Source organism: Panthera onca, chromosome A1, assembly GCF_046562875.1.
Source record: "Panthera onca isolate mPanOnc1 chromosome A1, mPanOnc1 haplotype 2, whole genome shotgun sequence".
Taxonomy (NCBI): domain Eukaryota; kingdom Metazoa; phylum Chordata; class Mammalia; order Carnivora; family Felidae; genus Panthera; species Panthera onca.
Genome location: NC_138339.1, coordinates 148,883,478 through 148,907,711, shown reverse-complemented (window position 1 = coordinate 148,907,711; position 24,234 = coordinate 148,883,478). Strand labels below are relative to the sequence as shown.

The 24,234-nt window shown below is 41.9% G+C and overlaps 2 protein-coding genes across 4 annotated transcripts in view; one reads left to right on the top strand and one right to left on the bottom strand.

The window, feature by feature from the left end:
- SQSTM1 (sequestosome 1) overlaps positions 1–24,234 on the bottom strand; it is a 217,658-nt gene that overhangs the window by 71,255 nt on the left and 122,169 nt on the right. The gene's annotated exons all lie outside the window — the stretch shown is intronic.
- RNF130 (ring finger protein 130) overlaps positions 1–24,234 on the top strand; it is a 135,627-nt gene that overhangs the window by 95,209 nt on the left and 16,184 nt on the right. The window contains exons 6-9 of one of the 3 annotated variants that reach the window (XM_060636418.3): positions 1,420–1,516; positions 3,569–3,773; positions 6,910–7,003; positions 13,412–13,601. In XM_060636418.3, the coding sequence (XP_060492401.2) occupies positions 1,420–1,516; positions 3,569–3,773; positions 6,910–7,003; positions 13,412–13,427 (412 nt within the window). In that variant the 3' untranslated portion in view covers positions 13,428–13,601. Of the gene's footprint in view, positions 1–1,419; positions 1,517–3,568; positions 3,774–6,909; positions 7,004–13,411; positions 13,602–24,234 lie in introns of those variants that run through there. The other 2 variants (XM_060636420.3, XM_060636419.2) reach the window with 2 other exon arrangements.

Below are 24,234 nucleotides of genomic sequence, written 5' to 3'. Positions count from 1 at the left end.
TTTATCAAAACTGCAATTTTTTGAACAGCTATATATAACTATAAGCCACATATAAATTATAAATTGACAAAGTCTTAAAGGCATACCATGTTTCAATTTGATATCTTTCTTAACATTTCTTTTATCCCAAGACTCCACGTATAGTTACTCCAAAGGTGCTTGAATATGGGTCCCAGCATCTGCCTCTTTCCCTGTTTGGCCAGGACTCTGGGGCTTCTGTGTGGCTTCATTTCAACCTCTGAGAGCTGCCATGGGGAGTACTTGAACTTGAGAAATGATTTCCACAGCTCCCTCAAAGTCTTCTCTCACTTCCAAAAGGTGCAACGTCCCTTTTCTAAGAATGCTAAACTCTCCACAACTGACTTAGGTTCAGTTGCTAGGATGCGACTTCCACTCTCCTGAGCAAGAGCAGATCACCCATCTTCTCTCTCCCTAAAACATTTCCACTGAAAACTTCTGGCTCAGTGTTACCTAATTCTTAGGTGCAGTTGTCCCCAGAATATTCCCAACCACCCTGCAGCCTTTACATACATTTAGCATAGATTGCTTAGAAGTCTTTTTAAATAATGTTTTAGGGGCACCTGGATACCTCAGTGTGTTGAGCATCCAGCTCTTGATTTTGGCTCAGGTCATGCATGATCCCATGGTCATGCGATCAAGCCCCATGTCTGGCTCTTTGCTGAGTGTGGAGCCTGCTTGAGAATCTGTCTCTCTCCCTCCCTCCCTCTGTCCCTCTCCCCTGGTGCGTACATTGCTCTCTAAAAAAAAAAAAAAAAAAAAATTAAAGGGGCTCCTGGGTGGCTGAGTCAGTTAAGCATCTTGACTCTTGGTTTCAGCTCAGGTCATGATCCCAAGATTGTGGAATCGAGCCCTGTGTCGGGCCTCGCACTGACAGCGCAGAGCCTGCTTAGGATTCCCTCCCCCTTTCTGCACCTCCCTCACTTGCTCTTTCAAAAAGTGAACATTTAAAAATAATTTTTAATTTAAAAAACAAGTAAAAATGTTTTAAGTGACATTTAAACTGAGTTCCATGAAACTAATTTGTAGTTTTGCAGAAAACTTCATATAACTCTTGTTTCATATCTTCTTGAGTTTGCGTTTTTCTACTTTAGCTGTTACAGAAAACATAACTGATTAATAAAGTATAGTTTGTCTTCTTCATTCATAATAAATATCCTAAGTTTCCTCAAATGGTGAAATAAAAAGACTGAACTGCCAAATACTACTTACAGTTCTCGTCATCCAGATTGGATTCAGGAGATTTTCTGCCAGCCGTGTATTAGTACATCCCCAATATTTGTCTCTTGGGACTTGCCAATATGTCGGAAAAGGAGGAGAAACTGACTAAAAATTCCATTTCTTTTGGTCTAATAGTTGTTTAGCATGTAATTTGTGATACAAGTCTCCCATTTTTTCCAGGCATGTTTTCCACAAATCCTGCGTGGATCCCTGGCTTAGTGAACACTGTACCTGTCCAATGTGCAAACTTAATATTTTGAAGGCCCTGGGAATTGTGGTATGTTTCTTATTTTGTTACTGCGTCTGTGTGGTGTCCTCTCCAAGTGCAGCCTAACGTAGCAAAAGCGGGATGGTCACATCTCACGAGAGAGCCCCGGCTTGCAGTGCCTTTCTCCCAGAGTACTTAAAGTCCAGGCCACCTTGGGGAAGTCCCAGAAGAGATGGTAAAGGACTGAGCTAGTCCACTGGCAAGCATACTTTTCTGTGGGTGCTGGATTGTGGTAAAGTACCGCCATAGGAGAGATGGATGGGGTTTTCTTGCACTCCACTATTTTGTTTTAAGGACTAGAATATAGACTATGCAGTAATTTTGTCTGCATTCAGCATCACATGTCATCACTTACATTCCTTCCCCTCGGATCTGGCTTTGCTCCCCTGCGTGCCTTGGTCAGTTGCCAGTAGTCGTGGTGGGCGGTGCCGGCTCTGGGCAGGGCCTTTGGTCCGGTTCTGTGCAGACAACTTCAGCACTGACTGAGGATCGTGGAGACTTCCTTAAGAGAAGTATATGTCCACAATTAATGCTTTTTGGAGGAAAACAAAGTACTCTCTGGCCTCAGGAAAGAGTGGATGAGTGATTTCCTTACAGAACCAAAAGTTGAGTTTGGCCCACCGAAAGAATTCCTCATGGTAGCCTTGCAGCCCAAAGCACATCCAAGCAGTCGTATTCAAAATACGCTATCAGATGACAGCTTAACAGTCCCGTTGGGCAGTAATGACCCCTTGTATCTTGCCATCTGCAGCGATCACATCAGTGACATCGTTTAACATAGGGTTCCTCTACCTCAGCACCACCACATAATTCCATCAGGTGGGGTTCGTCCTGTGCACCGTTCGGTGTCTAGCAGCCCCTCTGGCTACTCCTGATGCTAGTGGCACAACACACCGGTCACACGATCGGAATGTCTCCAGACATCGCCAGACGTCTCCTGGGGAACAAAACCCACTCCTTTTGAGGAGTTTAACATAGAGCATCTTCCACAATACCTGACATGTGGCAGATACTTTGGGAAGGATTAACTTAATCTCCTTTCATTGCCTCTAGCCTTGGTGGTGGTTTGGTTTCGTTTTTCTTTTAAGTCCTATTTTTGAAGTACTAATACTTTTCCCTTCTGTTTTTTAATGAAACCCTTCTAAAATCTATTACAGGCTACCATGGTTTTAAATATAAAGGCCATAATAAACCTCTTCTGAGTGGGTATCATTATAAGCATCAGTTATTGCACTGTGCTGTCATTTTTTGTACTTAGGCTCTGGGGTGATCTAGAACAGCGTTCTCCTGGCTGAGAAGCCATTGTTCTGGGTTTGGTCGGCTGTCACTTCTCTATACTTCAGCTTCTCTCAGCCATCCTTCCCAGCTCTGCCTCTGACGTGCTATCTGCTACAAGAACTAAAGGTTGCTAGGGAAACCAAGTATCTGTATTGTTACATCAGAAGATTCTCATATCCATGTTTTAGTTGGTAGGCTTTGGCCCTAAGGCAGCTCTGTAACTCCTTCAGGGTTAGATTCTTAGATTGTGAAACAGATCCCTTACTCACGATTCAAGGTCTTTTCAGGGTTGATCTGCTCTTGGTTGGATGCTTTCCTTGTGTTTAAAGGTAGGAGACGTTTAAAAACTGACTGCCAGATAAATGCCATTACAGAGAAGTTAATAGGATGAAAGCAGTATTTTGTGTCATTTGCTCTCGCTCCACATTGATGGAAGAGCCAAAGCGACACATTTTAAATGTTTGTCAGCTTTGTAATGTATTGAACAACTCCTGTGCCCGTGAGCCATGTCCACCAAAGGTTGTCATTTCTTCATAAAGATGAAGTATCTGGTTTTCTCGGTTCTGCAGTGGATTTTAGTTTTCTTTTTCACCAATTTTTGGGAAGAAATCTGTTTCTTTTACAGAAAAACTTGTGGGTGAGAAAGGGTAAGTGGGGAAAGAAATGAGAGGAAACCACACGGAAAAAAAACTTGAAGTCTTTTCAACAGGGTATCAAACATTTAGAATTTTCTAAAAGATTTGTTATTCTTATAAGTACTTTTAATCTGGAAATGTTTTGCAGCCAAATTTGCCATGTACTGATAACGTAGCATTTGATATGGAAAGGCTCACCAGAACCCAAGCAGTTAACCGAAGATCAGCCCTAGGTGACCTCGCCAGTGACAACTCCCTTGGCCTGGAGCCACTTCGAACTTCGGGGATCTCACCTCTTCCTCAGGATGGGGAGCTCACTCCTAGAACGGGAGAGATCAACATTGCAGTAACAAGTAAGTGGGGCCCTGTGCCCGGGTGCAGGGCAGATTTGCTGCTGTTTGGTGTGCGTTGATTGCTCTGGAGGACAGTTGAGGCAATCTCCTGGGCTGGTTGGTTAGACTGTAACCGAGAAAGAAACAGGTATTTGGAAGACGAAACTTTGTTTATAATAAGGAGCTTGTGTATTTGTGTATAATAAATGGGAATCGCTTCTATTTGACAAGTAGTTGTTCAGAGGTTTGTCTTAGTAGCTGGTTTCAAAATGGTTGCCTTGCAGATGGGCAGTTTCAAGAGTCATGCATGTGACCTCGGGCGTCACCTTGGGTGTGTTGTGTGACCGTGAGCACCAGTGCTCTCTGGTTCCTAGGCTGCAGGCAGCTGAGTGAAACACTAGGGCAGATTTGAACACACAAATGAACCACTCTAGGGCAACTTGAGCTGGCTGCCGCTTACTTTATTTTACACTTTCTATGACGTTTGGTGTCTTGGCACTTACCTCTTTGGTGTCATGGTACATGAGGTGGGAGAAAAGCCAAAGGGTAATATGCCTTTAAAAACGCTCTTGCTCGTTATGAACGTCTTGACTGTTGTGCCATTGATGGGAAGAAAAGCAGTGCTCCGAGTGTTCTGATGGCCGTGCCTCAGTACGGTGTGAGTGGGCTGGCAGGCGTGTGTGTGGGCCTTGCGGACATTCACCCTGTAACAAGCCAGCTGTCTCCTCCAGTTCCATCCTCTACGTGATCTTTCCATCTAACAGCCCTTCGCCATCTTCCTTGCCACCACTCTGGTGCTGCCTTTTCCAGTATGTGCTGTTGCTTGCCTGTAGCTTCGAGCCCTAAAGCTGATGGGGCCCTGCTTAACTCAGGGGGTCTATAGCTCAGATAAAGCTGTTGCAAAAGATTTGCCCTTGACATAGAAAGCCTCATGTGGTCTGTTCAAGTGAAGGACACATGTTTTTAACCAACCAAAACTTAATAGTAGCAAACGACTCCCCGGTTTTGTTCTAGCATCTGTCTAAACTTAGGGAGACTTCATTCAGTTACAAAATAAGGAAGACTATTCTTTGATACAGCTTGACTCATTTCTTACCATTTCCCCCGTGATATGTTTCGACAGCTTTTCGTGTTTTCAGGTTTTATAGTGTAGATTTTTGAAAACTGATCTAGTAGCAATAAAGGAAACAAAGGTTCCTTGTTTATTAATGAGTTTTTGTAGGTCCTTCATTGATCGACATTTATTGAGCACCTACTACTACATTAAGTTCTGATCCTGCTATATTTTATGCAGAACTGTCCTTTCAGAATCTCCCATTTTGATGATAAAAAATGTTACTTCATATATCATATCAATCCCCATTAGTGGAATTTACACATGTGAATAAATAAACTCATGTGGTTAAACGAAACCAAAGCTCCCTCTTCTTTGCCTTCAAAGCTCTGTAGTGTCATACCAGCTACAGTGCGCCCGCTCAGCACCCACTGTGCAAGGCACTGTGCTAAATACACACTGGTGTTCCGGCCTCAGCAGACTGCTGGACCCACCGGGCATTGTGATGGGGTCTGCTTCATTTTGGTTACTAGTTTTTATAACTGAAATGCCATACATCTATGGATGGTATGTTCAGTATGCAGAAACACAGACATCACTGAAGTTCCAAAAGTTAGTCTGCTTATCATGTACAAAGGTCTCTAAGAAGAAAAAAATAACTCTGTGTTAAGCTTCTTGATACTGATGACCAGTCATCTCTGAATTTTTTTAAATGCCAGGACACATTTTTCCTAACTTAAAATACATGCAGGTAAAGATGGTGGATTTTGTATGGGTTCTTAAATGTTCATTTGGACTGAAATTAAAACCTTATAAATTTACTGTACTGATGAAGAATTTGTAATCCAGGAAGCAGTGGCTGCACTGTTAACCAAAAACCAAAGAGTTTGCTAAGCATTATAACAATACAGATCAAGATGGCCAAGAAACGCTTCTAGAACAAACTCATCATCCTGGCAATCCTGAAGACCAGTTCTTAACGTTTTGAAGATCACCACCTTTAAAATCCAGTGAAAGTATAATAACCTTATTCTAGAAAAATCCCTAGGCACACACAATTTTGCACATTTGTAGGATTCATGGAAACCAGACTGAGAAACCCTCACGTTCTACGTAGCTTTTACATACCCAACTTTGGCATTCCAAGTATAAATGTCTTCTCTCTGCCTTATTGTAGATACATAGGGGACTTTGCTGTGTACCACCTTGTTAAACCAGCCCTAGTTAGTGTATATACTAGGAAATATTTTATAGATTGGTTCTCAGGTTATTTTCAAGGTTCGCAGTAAATAGTACTTTGGGAACGTTACCTTGACATACAGGCTTTGAAAAGAAGGGAAAATATTAACTGACTTCCCGGATCTAGAGAAAGACTAGATAAAAAACCCTAGAGTTCTGTGTTTCAGAGGTTTTTTTCCAACTCTTTGATGGGCCAGGTACCTTGTGAGTCACCTTCCCTTCCTACTTGTGCTCGACACAGCCAAAGCAGCCAGTGCTTGCTTCCCGCCGGCGGGAGTATGAAGGGTAGTTCTTCCCAGGAGAGAACCAATAAGATGTCCTTTGTAAATAAAGACTGTAAGTAAACCTGTGCCTAAGAGAAAAGAAGGTAGACCCGAATGCCACGGAAGGCCAGCCCGCGGACTGCGTGGAGTACCCACAGGACCTTTGGGACCTCTACTCCGTATGAGTGGCACAACCATGCAGAAGTGACAGAATGAAGAAGGAAAGGTTATAGAAGTATGGCTGGTCCACTTTACTGTCATCTAAAGTAGCCATTTAAAACTCTGTGTCCACGTGCAATTTTATATGCATTATTTCTGCTGCACACTTTTTGGTGGCCACACTCTTCACAAACCTCAGGACCTTAACTGGAAGAAATGTTTGGGCCATGCTTTCCTTTCTCCCTTGCAGCTTTTCACCACTACTTCCACTAACCTTCTCCAGTTAGTAGCTCTCTGGCAAACCTCCTGCTTCACTTCCTTGGGCCAGTCTTGGCTTACACCTCCGTTGACGTCTGCTTCGTTGCATTTGAGGGAAATGTTGACATCGATTTGACTTAAGCCTTCTCCCCAGAGTGATTTCCTCCCTTTCCTTTGTCAACAGAAGAATGGTTTATTATTGCCAGTTTTGGCCTCCTCAGTGCTCTCACACTCTGCTACATGATCATCAGAGCCACAGCTAGCTTGAATGCTAATGAGTAAGTAACAAATTATTTTTTGGATTGCATGTGCCAGATGATCCCAAGAAACCCTGTAATTTTCATAAAGATGGTGAAATTTGGCTTTCACTAGTTTCATATCCTGATGACGCCATACCTAGCAAAATAAGTGTATTTCTTGACCATATATTTTTAGTCAGTAACACAGATCGGGAGGTCACCTTGCTCAGCAACAACAGCTCACTGGAGAAAAGATCCAAGGGCTTTTGTTAGCCACATGCTTAGAGTACAGCAGCGGTGTAATGCAAACTCCAGGGGAACCAGCACAGTCATAGGGTGCAAAGAATGTCTATGTCCTGATCATTGACAGGAAAATCCCACTTTACTGTGTGCTCACCAGACCTGACCTGGATTCTTACATACTTAGCTTTTGGTGGAACACTGGCACCCTGGCCTACAGTCAAGGGACAGTGACTTGGATGTTTAGCCTCTAAGAAAGAAGCAATCGGGAAGACCCACTGTTTCCAAAGAGTAGGAAGATTGTCAGGGGGGCAAAGAAAATAAGCATAAACGGTATTTCCATGGGGCAAAATGAGGACCAAAGGGGTAGGTCACAGGAAAGCAAATTTCATCTCTGTAAGAGGAAGAACAGTTGTCAGTGAGGCTACTTACCCCGTGAGCTGGTTTGCCATGGGGAGTGCCCAGGATGAGGAACGCAGGAAGAAGCTGCATGTTACTTGTCGGGGCTGCTAGAGGTTGTTCAGAGTAGGCAAAATTGGGCTAGATTACTCTTAAGTCCCATTTGGATCCAGTGATTTTCCAAGTAACTTTCCATGGGGATAAGATAAAACAAAGGTTTATTTTTTTATTATTATTATTTTATTTTTGGTTTTGTTGGTTTTGTTTTAAATTTAGGGCATTGTAAAGTATTCTTTAGTCCTTTCTTTTACCAGTATCCATGAAAAAAAATTTTGAGATGAGAGTAGCCCTAGGACACAGCCCAAGTAGGAACCTAAATTAGTACAGGTGGCATTCATGTGCTCTCCACACTCACTTATGTCCTGGCATTTTAACTGATTCATAACCAGCCAAGCTCATGTAATTGATTTAATTGAACACTCCTTGTCCAGCTGTAGAAACAAATGGGCAAGTAACCTGCACTTACCATGACATCATTTTATTATCTCTAACCTGATCTGTTGCCTGGATACTTGTAAGAAGGGCCCTTTGGCATCCCTGACACGTTGGGAGGATGCCATGGTTGGTTGGCATTCTTCAGCCTTCAGGCAAGTAGTTGTGGCCAGTCATCCAACAGGCCAACCCACCTGATGCAGTTTTACTTCAACATAGCACAGTGTGAATTGCTCAGGCTCTAGAGTGAGACATAACCTGGATTTGACTCCTTGCTCTTCCATTTTTTGCTTGGGAGACCTGGGCAGCTGTATTTATCTGAGGCTCATTTTAGTCATGGAGAAAACAAGAATAATGGTAGGAGCATACCCTAGGTTGTGTGAATTCGCATGTAAAGTGCTTAGCACAGTGCCTGGTACATAATAAGTGCTCAATAAATGTTAGCTTAATGGTTCCACCGAGATTCTTTCAAAGTTCTGTGAATGAGATGACCATCTGCCTTTATCATTTGGCAAATGATTTTAATTTTCTTCCATGAAACAGTATAGAATCATAGGAGCTCAGTAAGTGCCTATGATTCAGACCTGTGTGGAGGGAAGAGTTATTTCACCTACAATCACCTCTTTTGCTTACTCTCATACTGACCCCATCAGAGTCCATGGTAGTGTAAGTCCACTTCTTAAAACTTTCACAAATGAGCAAAAACCAGTCACAGCATATAGAGGCACTCTGGGCACTTTTAGAGAATCATGATGTGATTTAATGGTCACCTTGCTGCCACTCAGGATCTGCCAGATGCTCAGTTCATGCATCAGATATTTTAGAGAAGGCTCACTAGATGTGTTACCTTTTAGAAATCAAAGTACCTGGGGCCATGATACTTCAGTTCCATGCATAAATGCCTGCATGACTCAGTCTAAGCATAGATGTTAGATCCATGTCTTAGGCCGACCCTTCTCCCATTAGCCTTTGTAGAAGGTTGATACCGCAGTTGTTCATTTGAGTATTATTTCTGTGCCTTCAGTCAGAACTACTCTGAAGGACAATTTTCATGATCCCATTGAGAGAGAGAGAGAGAGAGAGAGTGTGTGTGTGTGCATGCATACAGATGTATGAAAGAATGGCCACCAAAATATTAATGGTGATTATCTTAATTTAGTAGAATTGTGGGTGATGTTTTTCTCTCCTGTTGTGCTTTTATATGTTGATTTTTTAATACAACATGAAGTACTTAATATCTTAAAGGCCATTTTAATTGTGGAAGATAACGGAAAGATGATAGTCACTCTTACTCAATGTCTCCTTCCCAAGAATGTTGATTAAAAAAATTCCTATGCAACTTTAATTCCAGAGAAAAGTTTCTAGCAAATAAATTTATAATTATTCTTCATTAATGAATTCTTTGAAATCTGTCCTATTTCCCTTTTGCATTTACCAAAAACTTACAGCCAAAATGAGATTGTCTTCATTTTAATTGCTGTTTCTAATTTTCTAGGTAACTTCATCCATTTGTAAGATAGTCTTCTATATAAATAGATTTCCATCTTTTTACATGTGATTTGTCTGGAAGTTGATAGTAAAATTCACCTGTACGCATACTACCATTATAGTTTACTCTTTTGACAATGTCACACTGAACTTGTATATAGTGATTTCAGCAAGACTTTGACCCAGTCTAGTCACTGGTGAAACCCTGCAAGATGAAGCCATGTGGGCCACGTGTAAGGGCAGACACGTGGAACCCACACAGGCCCAGGCATGGCTGCTGAGCACCGATTCCTGCCCTGCTAGGGGCAAAAGCACGCCCACCTCCCTCACCATGTTCTGCACAGTGACCCAGGGCTTGTACTATTGCCTGAACTCTGAGGTCAGTCAGAAGTCCACAGATCTGAGGTCACCCCCCTTCTATTGTATGAAATACTATTTAAATACTCAACCGTGACTAATTGTGCTTTAATTTTTTAACACTGCAGACAAATCTAGTGAATGTTGAGGCTTTGCAAATATAAACAGGTTGGTAGTCAAAGAAGCAAATAAATGAAAGACAAATATATTTGTACATATGATCTTCTCATACCCCTGTTTCGTAGTACCTCAGTGAGCAAGGGTAGTGAACTTCAGTTCCCAAAGGAGGTTTACTGCTCTGCTTCATTATTCAGAAAACCTCGTTATATCCCAACATTTACCAGCTTTTATCTGTACCAGCCTATTTGTCCCTCAACATAAGAAAAGACAGTGTTTTTCATTGTTGTTCGAGGAGCAAGTTGTGAGATAAGGTAGATGATGCAGGAGGGTTTCAGCCAAATGGGAGGTCCAGCTAAGTATCCTCCACAGCTCCTAGATTTGGATTCATAGAACTCGTGCCCAAGGATCTGCCCGGGAGTGTAGTCCAGACGTTCAAGATTCAAAACCATCTGAACCGGAGGAAGTGTGGTAAAATAACTGGAATAAGTATAGAATCCTGTAGCACAGCCCAAGACCAGGAAGCCTGGCTCTGCAGCAGGCCCGAGTTGTCCCCACCAATATTCCTGGTGAGCCGGTGGCCTCTGAGGTGCAGTGATAGACATTTATGAGCCAGATCAGAGGAATTGATGTTTTTATTTGAACCTTTTTTCAGTATTTCTGAGTTATCTACACACACTCTTTAAGACGAACATTGACGTATTTCAATATAAAAGGATCTGAAAATGTAATCATCTTTATGTCTTGAGGGTGCTTGGCTCAGAAGAGTGAAGATGAGGGTGATGTGAGGGATGTATTTGAAGGGCTCCCACAGATGAGACTAGCTGCTGTTGACTGAGTGCTTCCCAAGAACTTACTCCTGTGTGGAACTCTGTTTCTACCCAGGTTGCCCCTATAACACTCACAATAGTCTCGTGATGACTAACCAGTGCATATGGAGGGGGCTTACTGTGTAGTTCAGGAGCTCTGGAGACATCCACAGAGGAGAGGTAGAGTAACACCTAATATAGGAAAGAACTTAACTGCCGATCAACAGTGTCCATCCATGACACGGGATACCTTGAGAGCTGGTGAATTACCAGAACCTGCTTATGTGACAGAAACCACAAGGCCGGCACTGTTCAGAGGCAGACCCTGTGTCAGGTGCAAGTCTGAGGCTCCTTCCAGTTCTGAGAGTCCCTCTTCAGTTGTCTGTCCTTTCCTAGGAAGGATCAGAGCCCAAGAAGAGGTATTGCATGCCCTGCTGGCTGGCTGCCCCTTTTAGAACCTTAACTATCAAAACTATTTTAAAGCTTTTTTTTTTTTTTTTTACCACCTGCCACTGTAAGAACTACATTTTGTATTGTGACATATTCACATGTGTATAACTGAAACAAGTTTCACAAACACCTCCCTTACTACATCCTTATTCTCTGATCTCCTCTCTGTACCTTGTTGTTGTTAATACTGGTCATGAATTCCCACATTGATTTTTACAGTCCAGTAATAGTCTGCAGCCTGCAGTTTGAGAAACACGGATCTAAAGAATTTTGGATTTCTGGTTCTCAACAGAATACCTTTTGCTTAGTTACACTGGTACCCATCTTTGATTGTTTATTTTTCCGAGACAGCCTTCCTTATAGCAGCGCCAGCAAAGATTTGAACTTGCCCCCAGTTTGATAATGAATCCACCTCTTTCTCCTCTCAGCCACTCTGAGCCTGAGATATGTACACAAAATAACCTAAGTGAGGCCCAGAGGAGCTGCGTGACCCCTGAGAAATGCCATAGGAAGAGGGCCTGGGGTTCAAGCCCAGCATTTCTGGGCCCACCTCTTTCTTTACACTGCTGGTCTTTGCTCCAGTAAGCCATTTAAGGGCTAGAAATAATGTAGTGGAAGAGGACACAGTGGGCTTTTTAGAAATGTGATGGCACAAAGAAAGTTAAAGGCAGTGGGGACCCCTGATTGGACTCCCTCACTGTCTTTTTTTTCCCCCACGAGTACCTTTAACCTTCTTACAGCTACATTAGCTTATAGTTTCTTAGAAGAGCAAAATTAAGTTTAAAAATCTTGACTCACCCATTGAAAGTTCTCCTACCTAATACTTTACTTTTCTGAGGAAGTTTTATAAAATCGGTATGTGATCTTCAAGTGGACTGCGATGAACAGTGTGAGGTGGTGAGCGGCCTTCCTGCTACGCCCCGCCAACCCTCCCAAGGCACCAGGCCCTGCCCTGCAGGGGCGCTGTGGGAATGGGGCTGTGCTGCACAGTGCTCAGGCTTAGGCACTAGTGGGAGTGATGGCAGAGCCTCTCGGTGTCACACAGACACAGGGGACCTGCTGCCCCCTGGGGAGTTAACAGAGGCTTCCTGGAGAGAGTCACTCAGGAACCAGGCCAGGCATAATTTAGGACACAAAGAGGAAAAAGCAGAACTGGTTCAGGGAGTGGTGGGCTTGATGTGTCTGCTGGAGGCAGTAGGCTGACTACAGAATCTGGACTGTGCCCTTATAAGCAGTAGGTAATATCTGAGGCCTTTTGGCACAAAGATGATTCCTTAGAAGTTGCCTTGGCCTGGGAGAGACTGGAGGTGGGAGGTTAAGTGACTACAGAGCTGAGGAAGGAGATCCAGAGATGCTGGAGAGTTGTGTGGTGTCCAGAGATTAAGCAGTTCGAAGTGTGGGTCTAGAACTGAGCAGAGAGAAAAGAGCACAACTAGAGACCAGAATCAGGGTACCAAGGAAGCGAACCAGCTGCGCGAAGCTTCAGGAAGCTAGGGCCGTCCCACAGAGCCAGGCTGCGGAGGGGTGGTGTCCGCCCCAGGGCAGAGCAGGGGGCTTCCCAAGACCCCGGGCACCATCAGACACCGGATTTAGGGACACGTGCACATACAGTCTGGGGAAGTCCCGTAAGAGAGCCACACGTCCCAGAAGTCTACACTTCACAAATTTTACTTCAAAATAAACATAGACACTCTTGTCCCAGGTATAAAGGGGGATCCTATTTCAAAGAGATAGCTGCAGATTTCAGGACACTCAGCACCGAGAACTTGCATTCAAACCAGGAAAAGTTGTGAATTGTATGATAATCATCCCTGCATTTTTAAGCAGGATGCTGGTTAGCCTGTGCTTTTCCCTGCGTTCCTTGTGGGAGGACTAACACATTTCTAAGGTGACTGAGCCACTTGACCACAGATCTGAAGCTGCTGAGTTCAGGAAAATGCTAATGGCTTACTGACTTTCCCAAATGGGGCTGGGAAATGGTGGGGGACAGCCCCAGCCCACTTTTCAGTTAAGATCACTTTCTCCGTTATTTTAAAATATTGGCCACTCCCTTTTAACTAATTCTTGACCTCTTTTTTTCCCTTCTATTCCACAGGGTAGAGTGGTTTTGAAGAAGAAAAAAAAACTGCTTTCTGACTGATTGCCTTGAAGGAAAAAAGAACCTATTTTTGTGCATCATTTACCAATCATGCCACACAAGCGTTTATTTTTAGTACATTTTATTTTTTCATAAAATTGCTAATGCCAAAGCTTTGTATTAAAATAAATAAGTAATAAAATAAAAAGACCGTGCCATTGAGTATTTTTCACCCACCTGTGATTGATCGGAAGGCCGACCTGGAGATCACATACCCCAGTTTCATTTATGTGTGTTTCAGAGACAAACTGTGCTCATGACTCCCCCACAGGAGGAGCAGTGATGCTGCTCCTGTTGGTATTTTCACACTGGTTCCTCCTGGTGCCCAAATACGACCAGAGCGTGAGCACGTCCTGTGCAGTAATGCCCACTCAAGCACCCAGTGGAGTTACTCCAGTAGACTTGCTTCAAGGTCACCATCCTGTCTGATAATCTCTTGCTCCACCAGAAGAACATGGTTGATCTGCCTCCACTGGAACATCAGCCCCACAGCAACAGGGACATTTAGCTGTGTCGCTTGCCTCTATATCCTCCCGTGCCTAGTAGAGTGCTTTTTGCACATAGTAAGTGCTCAATAAATACTCGTGGGATGAAGGAATGAGTCTATGGAAAATTTTCCAAAATACACACCGATGTGTAATAAATTATATCTGTCCAAGGTGTTTTTCTCCCTAGTTTGTACAGTATTTTTTTTAAAGCAGCAAATTCTAAAAAGTTGGAGGAGAGCAGTTTTACAAGTGGAAATCTTTTTTGCTGTATTGACAAGAAGAATGTTAAAATAGTTTATGTTCTATTGAATCATATGCTTGAAGGATTATCAGTATGTGTAAACATTCTAAGCAGTGAATCCTCAACCTTTTGCATCAGTATGCCTGAGGGATGAGAATTTACTCCCAAATTCCCATCTGAATTTGATCCCATCAGTAATGGGTTCACTACAGCAGTCATTCTCAAATTGGTAAGGGGTTGAAGATTTTTATCTATTTTGTTGAGATTTAATTCACATACCATAAAATTTGCCCTTTTAAAGGATAAGCCATGTCAGTGGTTTTCAGTATATTCACAAGGGTGTGCAACCATCACAACTGTCTAATTCTAGAACATTTTCATCACCCCTAAGAGAAGCCCTATACCCATTAACAGTCACCGCTCACCCTGCCAGCTTGGAAACCACAAATCCACTCTCTGTCTCTGTGGATTTACCCATTCTGGACATTTCATGTAAATAGAACTGTTCAGTGTGTAGCCTTTTGTGTCTGCCTTCTTTCACTTAATATAACATTTGCAAGTTCTTCCATATTGTAGCATGAATCAGTACTTATCCTTTCTGGCTGAATAATAATTCCATTGTGTGGATAAATATACCACATCTTGTTCATCCAGTAATGGACATGTGGGTTGCTTCTACCTTTTGTACAAGTTTCTGTGTGAATGTATCTTTCAGTTCTCTTGGGTGTGTCCCTGGGAGTGGAATTGCTGGGTCATATGGCAACTCTAGAACTTGTTGAAAGACTGCCAAGCTATTATCCATAGCAGTGGATAGCCCACCAGCAGTGTACAAGAGTTCCAATTTCTCTTCTTCCTAACACATTATTATTATTTAACTTTTTAAAAAATTCTAGCCATTTCTAGTGGGTACAAAATGTCACCTTATTATTTGCATTTTGACTTGGTTTTAATTTGCATTTCCCTAGTGACTACTGATGTTGGGCAGCTTTTCATGTGCTTGTTGGCCACTGGAATGTCTTTAGAGAAAGATCTGCTTGACTCCTTTGCCTGTTTTTTCAGTTGGATTGTTTTTTTGTGGTTAACTTATAAGAGTTCTTTATGTATTCCAGATTACTAGACTCTTATCTATGATTTGCAAATATTTTATCCTATTCTTTAAGTTGTTCACTTTCTCAGTGGTAACTTTCAAAATACAGGTGTTTCATTTTGATGGAGTCCAGTTTGTCTGGCTTTTTCTTTGGTTTGTGTTTTAGGTATCATGTGTGTAAAATCATTGCCTGATTCAAGATGACAGGAAATTTAACAAATTTTTAACAAAATTTAACATAAGTTTTATAGGTTAGTTCTTATATTTAGGTCTTTGACTCATTTTGAGTTAAAATTTGTATATGGTGTGAGGTAGGGGACCAACTTCATTCTTTTGCATGTGGCTATCCATTTGTCCCAGTACCATTTGTTGGAAAAAATTATTCTTTCCCCCATGGAGGTCTTGGTACCCTTGTCAAAAATCAGTTAAGCATAATATATGAGTTTATGTCTGGGCTCTCAATTCTATTCCATTGGTGTCCATTTCTGTCCTTGTGTCAGTATCACATGATATTGATTGCTGTTGCTTTGTACTAAGTTTTTAAAATTGGGAAGTGTGAGTCCTCCAACTTTGTTATTTTTCAAGAGTGTTTTGGCTATCCAAGGCCCCTTGCATTTCCATATGAATTTTAGGATCAGTTTCTCAATCTCTGCAAAAATGCCAGCTGGGATTTTGATCAGGATTATGCTGAATCTGCAGATCATTTTAGGTAGTAGTGTCATAACAGTATTAAGTCTTTCAATCCATGAACAGAGGATGCCTTTTTATTTATTTAATTTCTGTAGAAATATGATGGATTTTTTATTCTTGCAACCTTGCTGAGCTCATTTGCTAGCTCTAATAGCCTTTTAGTGGATGCCTTTGAATTTTCTATATAAGAGGTCATATCATCTGCAAATAGAGATAATTTAATGTTCTTTCTGATCTGAATGCGTTTTACTTCATTTTCTTGCTTAATTGTCCCTGGCTAGACCCTCCATTAGTGGAATGTTGAATAGAAGTGGTGCAAGCAGCATCCATGTGTTGTTCCTTATCTTGGGGGGAAAGCTTTCAGACTATCATCATTGAGTATGATGTTAGCTATGGGATTGTCATAGATGCCCTTTATCAGATTGAAAAAGTTCCTCTCTGTTTCTAACTTGTTGAGTGTTTTTATCATGAGTTTTGGATTTTGTCAAATGCTTTTTCTGTGCCTATTGTGATTATTTTATAGGTTTTGTCCTTTTTTGCATTAATGTATTACATTGATCAATTTTCATGTGTTGTGCCAACCTTGCATTCCTGGGATAAATCCCCAGGCAAGTGGTCACAGTGGGATTATGTTTTTATATGTTGCAGAATTTAGTTTGGTAGTATTTGCTGAGGGTTTATGCATCTGTATTCATACGAGGTATGGGTCCATAATTTTGTGATTTCTTTTTCTGGCTTTAGTATCTGTACTGCTGGCCTCATATAATGATTATTAAGTGTTTCCTCCTCTGCTGTTTTTTGAAAGAGTTTGAGAAGGATTGGTGTTAATTCTCATTTGTTTGGTAAAACTCACCAGTGAAGCCATCTGGCTCTGAACTTTTCCTTGTGGGAAGTTTTTTGATTACTGGCTCACTGTCTTTAGTTTTTACGGGTCTTTTCTATTTCTAGTTAAGTCAGTTCCTATAGTTTGCATCTCTGTAGGTAATTGTCCATTTCATCAAGTTTATTTTATTCATTGGCACATGATTGTCTATAAGGTTCCCTTGTAATCCTTTTTTATTCCTGCAGTGTAGGTAGTAATGTCCCCTTTCATCCCTGATTTTAGTAACTTGAGTCTTCTTTCTTTTTTGCTTGGTCAATTCAGCTAAAGGTTTGCAAATTTTGACCTTGTCAAAGAACTAACTTTTGGTTTCATTAATTTGCCAATTTTTCTATTTTGTATTTAATTAATTTTTACTCAGATCTTTGTTACTTTCTTCTGCTGCTTGGTTTGGGCCTAGTTTTTTCTTTCTCTTTTTTTCTCTCTTAAAGTGGAAAAACTTCAGCTCTTTCTTCTTTTTAATATAATTATTTACAGCTGTAAGTTTTCATTTAAGCACAGTTTTGTTCATCAATAGGGTTTTGGTATGTTGTGGGTTTTATATCAGTTATCCCAATTTTTTTTTCTAGTTTCCCTGTGATTTCTCTTTTGACCCATTTGTTGTTTAGGGGAGTATGTTGCTTAAATGCCACATCTTTGTGAACTGCCCAAATTTCCTTCTCTTACAGATTTCTAATTTCATCACATTGTGGTTGGAAATATACTTTGTATGATTTCAATCATTTTAAATATATTGAGGCTTGTTTTATTACCTAACATATGGTCTGTCTTGGAGAATGTTCCATGTTCACTTGAGAGAAATACATATTCTGCTATAGGGTGGAGTGCTCCGTAGATGTCTGTTAGCTCTAGTTGTTTAATAGTGTTGTTCAATTTTCTTGTTCCTCTTTTATCTTCGATCTAGCTGTTCTGTTATTGAAAGTGGAGTACTGAAGATTCCAATGATTATTGTTGAATCTATTATTGTTTCTCCCTTCAATTATGTCAGTTTTTGCTTTATGTATTCTGGGGCCCTGTTGTTAGGTGCATGAGTAAGTTAAAGGATTTTCAGAAGCCGCAGAGGTTATTTAGTACATCTTTATCCCTTGCGATTCACTGGTTCAGTGGCTCTCCTGGTATTTCCAGCCGACTCTGTATGCTAGAGAATTCACCTGAGTGTTTAACCTTATTCTCTAGAGCAGGCTATGTTGAGGTTGGCTTCTTCCTCAATACCTACAAAATATTTTTTTCTTCTAGCAGTATTTTCATAAATTAGTAAGATAGTTCCTCCCCACCTTACTTTATTCCAGTAAAAATTAACCTAGTTTGTTCCCTTTGCTCTCCTTCCCATTTATGGTGAGTTGTGATTTTCCTTCATAAGCAGGAGATGTAAGAGTGTTTAATGACAATGCTACTGTCTCTATTAATGTGCTTTTGCCTTTTCACATTGTTTCAAGCCCTAGCAGAGAGTAAGACTTTTTTAAAATAGTAGGTGCTTTTCAGGGCCAAATACAGAATGTTTATAAGAGCTAAGAAATGAAATGAGTGAATTAACAGGATGGAGCTTTCCATCAGTCTTAGGAAAGATTTGTCACCTGCCATTGAAATTTGAACCTACCGTTTTATGGCTTTGAAGTTTAATTGGCATCATTAAGTTTTTATGTTTCAATTAGTCTTGGTCTCTGTTAACTCTGAAGGTGGTATGTTGTATATGTGTGCATGTGTTTGCACGTGTTATCCTTTACATGGGCTTTGGTTCCTTAGAATCAGAGTTCAAATTATCATCCAAAGGCAGTTGCTTATTTCTTCACAGTCACAGCGCTACCAACAGTGAAGTCAGCTTTATGAATAGAAGAAATATATAAAGTTGAGTCATTTCTTGTTTACTACTTTAAAAATTAGAAGATGACCAGAAATTAGTCTGGAACAGATCGATATTTCACTTTGAAGCCCTTACTGGAAAACTTTATAATCCTAAAGAATTAGGTGGTTTTTGCTTTTTGTTTTCTACACATACCAAAAGTAAAAAGTGTTTCTCAAGAGTTTTATTTCAAGGAAGACTCAGTGTTTACAACAGACAAAAGGTGGGTAAGAATACAGTCTACAGTCCAAAGAGCCTCCACAGGAAAGCAGTTCCCTGATCATCTACCTGATGGCTTCAGACATTTATAGCCGCTGAAGCCCCATGGGATTAAATCTAATTTCTCTTCAGCCAGCTGGGTTGTAACTGTAGACTTTTTTTTTTAACTGTAGACTTTTTAAATAGTTGAGAAAAGATCCTGATGGTTCTTTGACTTTTTATCTACAAAAATATTCAGTTATGTTAAATTCCTTATCAGGACAGTTTAAGAATAGAACCTAATGGCAAGAAATAGAACAAAGAATCCAGTCGAGATAGAAACTGCCATTCCAGAACTCTGCTGTGAAGCTGGGCAGGAAAAAACCAGCAGCCCCAGATCTCCCAGGATGTGGCAGGCACCATGCTGAGTGGTTTACATACATGATAATCTTTATCTTGGCAACATCCCAATCAGAGAAGGGATAGTTCTTTCTTCTTTTGCAAATGAAGAAACTTAGAGAATATCCAGAAACTTGGCCGGAGATTGCTCACCTATTAAGTGGCAAAGTCAGAAACGGAAGCAGCCCAGGGATAACGTTCCTGACCACCAGCCACACTCCAGCCCTGAGACCATTGGGCCAGCATTTGGAAAGTGTGCATGGTTCTCACTCTTATGGAATTCTAAGGTTCAGGGAAGAAACAGGACCATGAACAGAGGGAACTATTTGAGGGCTGAGCTAGTGCATGCATGCACGTACTCTTTCTGTGTACATGTGTGTATATACACACACTTTTTAAAGTTAATGATTAATCACAATAATAGCTAACATCTAGTGCTTACTATATGGTAGGCACTCACTCTTTTAAGCATTTCACACATTAACTCATTTAATCCTTGCAACAACCCTTTTGTTAACCCCCATGTTACAGACAAGGAAACAGGTTTAGAGAAATCCAGTAACTTACCACGGCTGTGTTCTTAAACCCCATTCTGTTTTGCACCTCAGAGAAGCTCATCAAGTGGCAGGGCAGATCACGGGGCATCCTGACCACGGGCCCTGTGTGCACAATGCTCGGTGGTAGGAAAGGCTGAGAAGTATGATGCCTGGGGTTAAGGACACAAGCAGGTGAGAGGTGTCCTGGGCTGTTACAGACCGTGGCTTTTCCAGTGGGGAGCCTTAAGGAGGCTCATGCATTTTTGGAAAGTGAAATAGTTGCAGACTGGAACCTAAAATTAAATAAATGGAGTCACTAAAGAAAGTAGGTAGAGGTGCCGGCTTAGAACAGCACGGCTCAGAAGCTGCTTTAGCACACAAGCCAGCAAGCAAGAAATAGGCTGAAAACAGTAGGGCCTATGATGAGAAGATTCTAGAAACACATGGGTAAGGAGACATCTAGGGAGAATTCATCCAGCACAGGAGAGCATCCGTACAGGAGAGCTGCACCAGTGCACCTGCAGACAGCTCAGAGAGGGGAAGCATTGTCTTTTCTGAGGAGTGGAAAAGGCAGGTAGAGGTCACAAGAGCGAGGGTGGCTGCCAAACCCGAGCACAGGCTGAGAAGGAGGGGTAAAAGCACACTTCAGTAATGAAAAGATGCCCAGGATGGGTGTGTAAAATTGGTGGCAAGAGCCTGGCCAGTCTCTGAGGGAGCTCCAGGAAACTGAAGAGAAATCTAGTAAGTCTGCAAAACATACCCAGTTCCCTTACTCTTGTTTCCTTTACCTTCAAGGTTTTCATACAAGTTCCTTTTGAGGAAAATACACGTTGGTCTTGCTGACCGAAGGGAAAGGGGTTCTCTCACCCTGAGTCTCTGCCCTCTGCCTCAAGATGGCGCCCTTCCCTGCGGAGGCCACCCCTAAGCTCAGGGTGCAGAGGCAGAAGTGGGGCGCTCAGCCGGAGGTGGCCCTGACGTGACCTCTCCTTCCAAGAGGCTTCTTTACTCATGATCCCCACACCCCGCCACCACACACCACACACCACACATGGCTGAAACAAGACCAGCCTAAACAGGTGGACGGTGAAGGGTCTTTCAGAATTCAAAGGCACAATTTACTTTTTTTCAGACCCAGAAAGGCCGAATTTCTAGCACCTAGCTTCTGGTGACTTGTGTAACCTAACTACAGTAGAGGAGAGCTGCATCTTAGGGGTTGGGGAGGTTTATAGAGGCAAAAACGAAAGCGTAATCCCAATGGCATTTGAAACATCACTCAGATCCCGGTACAGTGCCAACAAGTGGGACCCGAGACTGCAAATAGCTACGAAACATCAGAGTCCTGTCTCCACAGGGCAGGCGCTCCTGCTGCCGAGCAACAGGCAGAGTCACCTACACTCTTCAAACATCATTTACTGCTAGGCAGGTATAAATGCCCCCTTGGAACTCAGGCTCCCACATGGAACTGGGCTCCGGAGTGGAGTCCTCCTTAGCTGGGAGTCAGCACAAACAGCCAGGGACAGGTGAGGAGGTTCACAGCCACAGCACAGAGAATTTAGCTTCCCATGGAGGCCTGGCCCTGCTAAGCCTGGGGCAAGACACTGAATTTCCATTACCTCTCTGCATACCTCACCTACTCTGCCAGCTCGATGAATGGACACACAAAGCAGGCAACCCCTGGGTGTTGAGGTTGACATGATCTGCACCACATTCAAATGTGCGGTCCGGCAGCTGGGCTATGAGCCTGGACCAGCCCCCTTCCTGGCTGGGTCAGTCACATAGCCTCCTCCAGCCTCAACGTCTTGCCCCTGAGTTTAAGTCACAGTAGCAGCCATACAGAGCCGGGAGAGTGAGGACGGGGCTTGTGCAAGTGCCTGGCACATAGTATTCCCCAGTAGTATCTGTTGCTTCCTTTCTTACATGAAAAGCACTGATCCCTAAAAAGTGCCTCGGGGTGTTGGTGATGGGAAAGCCTTGCACAGGCGTCCTCCAGCCCAGGGAAGGCCCCGCCCTGCTGAGGTTTTGCAACTGGTCTTCTGTTCAATGTTCGGTCCACTGGGCACCACTGCCTTTCCCTCCTGTTCAGCCAGCACGCACTCATCTTCCTGGAGGCTACAGAGGTCCCAGGCCCAGGTGAGAACTCTAGCAGCCTTTTGAAAAGACTGTTGGAAAGGCTGTCTTGCCTCAAGCACCAATTCCTGATTTATAAGAAGAAAGCTTTATGTGAAAATTCTAGTCATTTATCACTTTCAATAGGCTGCAGCCACCAGTAAGCCTAAGGCATAGCGATAAAACAAAGCTGTACCGCATAGGAGCAAATATATCTGCCTGATCTGGAGATAGGGCCTGCAGCAGGGGACTAGAAATAAGGAGAAAATAGAACACGAGGGCTCTGGGAAGGGGGATAGGAGACCCCCTCCTGCCCTCTGGAGCCTCACTCCAAGGGAATTCTTGATGCCTCAGGATAAAGAAGACTTGAGCATGGTCTAATTTCTATAAGAAGGCACAAGGTACAGTTTTGTAGATTATACTGTAACATTAATTATAGGAACACAGGGAGGATTCTGTAGTGAGAGCAATCCTTATAATTTGCCGGGTCCTTCAGTTATCAAGCTGGTCTGTTGGTAATAGCATTCAAGTTGACTTGTCTGTCTTCACTGGTGTAATAATCTTTTTGGAATTTCTGGAAAAGAAAGAGAAGCAGTAGCAACATTGTGATTTTTTTTTTAATCAAAGTGATTTTTTTTTTTGTAAAGTCCTTGGAAAGTTTTTAAATTTTAATTGAATTTTGATTGCCTTAGAAAAAGTATACCTTCTCATTTATTGTAGCCATTTCTTATACGGAATAAAAAGCTTAAATTGGTTAGGTTCCTGGGTGGCTTAGTTGGTTAAGTGTCCAACTTCAGCTCAGGTCATGATCTCACAGCTTGTGAGTTCAAGTCCTGCATCGGGCTCTGTGCTGACAGCTCAGAGCCTGGAGCCTGCTTTGGATTCTGTGACTCCTTCTCTCTCTGCTTCTCTCTCTATCTCTCTTTCTCTCTTTCTGTCTCTCTCTCTCTCTCCTCCCTCCCTCCCTCCCTCCCAAAAAATAAATAAACGTTAAAGAAAAAAAAACTTCAATCGGTCAATAGTATTGCATCTAAGGAATTTGAATTGTACTAATTAATTAAATATATTGACTAAATGTAATTATATTGTTTTTTTTGTGGTTTTTTTTTTTTGCAGTTTGATCATAACTACCATCTAAAGTATTTTTGTGTTAAGAGTATAAAACCGTGGGGCACCTGGGTGGCTCAGTCAGTTAAGCATCTGACTTTTGATTTTGACTCAGGTCAAGATCTCATGGTTCATGGGATTGAGGCCCGCATCAGGCTCTGTGCTGAGCATCAAGCCTGCTTGGGATTTTATCTCCCTCTGTCTCTGCTTCCTCGTACTCTTTGTCTCTCTCTCTCTCTCTCTCAACACACATAAATAAACATTTAAGAGTACAAAACTGAAAGATGCCTTTGCTTTGGATTCTGCTTTACCTGGATTCCAGCTCTAGCTTTATGATTTTGAGGTAGTTATTTCACCTCTGAGCATCCATTTTCCTCTCTCTGAAATAAGAATAACACATCTGTCTTGCAGTATTGTTGTGAAATTATACATAAATTTAAAATTTCCCCCTTCAACCCTTTTTCTTGTACTTAAAAATCATCTTAAATTATTTTCCTGAATAAAATGCAAATGGTAAAAAAAAAAAAAAGTCAAAATAGTACAAAAGGGTATAAGGTGAAGGTACATCTCCCTCCCACTCTGATGCAGTCCTCAGTGTTCTCCCAGCAATCTCTGTTGCCTAAGTTTTACGTGTGCACTTGCAGAGAGATTTTGTGCATATATAAGCATATTTTTTCATACATACCTTTATAATTGTTAGCTTAATCTACATATTGTCCTTCCCCGACAAAATCTCTTCTGCGCATAGTTTTAGAACAAGTTATGAATTGGTCACTGATCTATTAAATTTCCTTAAGCCCAAAGGTTAAAAAAAAAAAAAGACATTTTTCAGCCTTTCTGCCAAACAAAAGAATCCCTACCTTATAGCTACAGAAGAGGGCCACAGATGACAGTGGGAATACGGTTATCCATAGCAACAAATTAGCATCAGGTATTTTTTTTTTAATTTTTTAATGTTTATTTTAGAGAGAGACAGAGTGCAAGCAGGGGAGGGGCAGAGAGAGAGGGAGACACAGAATCTGAAGTAGGATCCAGGCTCCAAGCTGTCAGCACAGAACCTAACGTAGGGTTTGAACTCACAAACCATGAGATCATGCCTGAGCCAAAGTCGGATGCTTAACAGACTGAGCCACCCAGGTGCCCCTAGCATCAGGTAATTTAAGAATGAATGTAACATCATTGAAGAAAACTTTATACCATTTAAGTCCA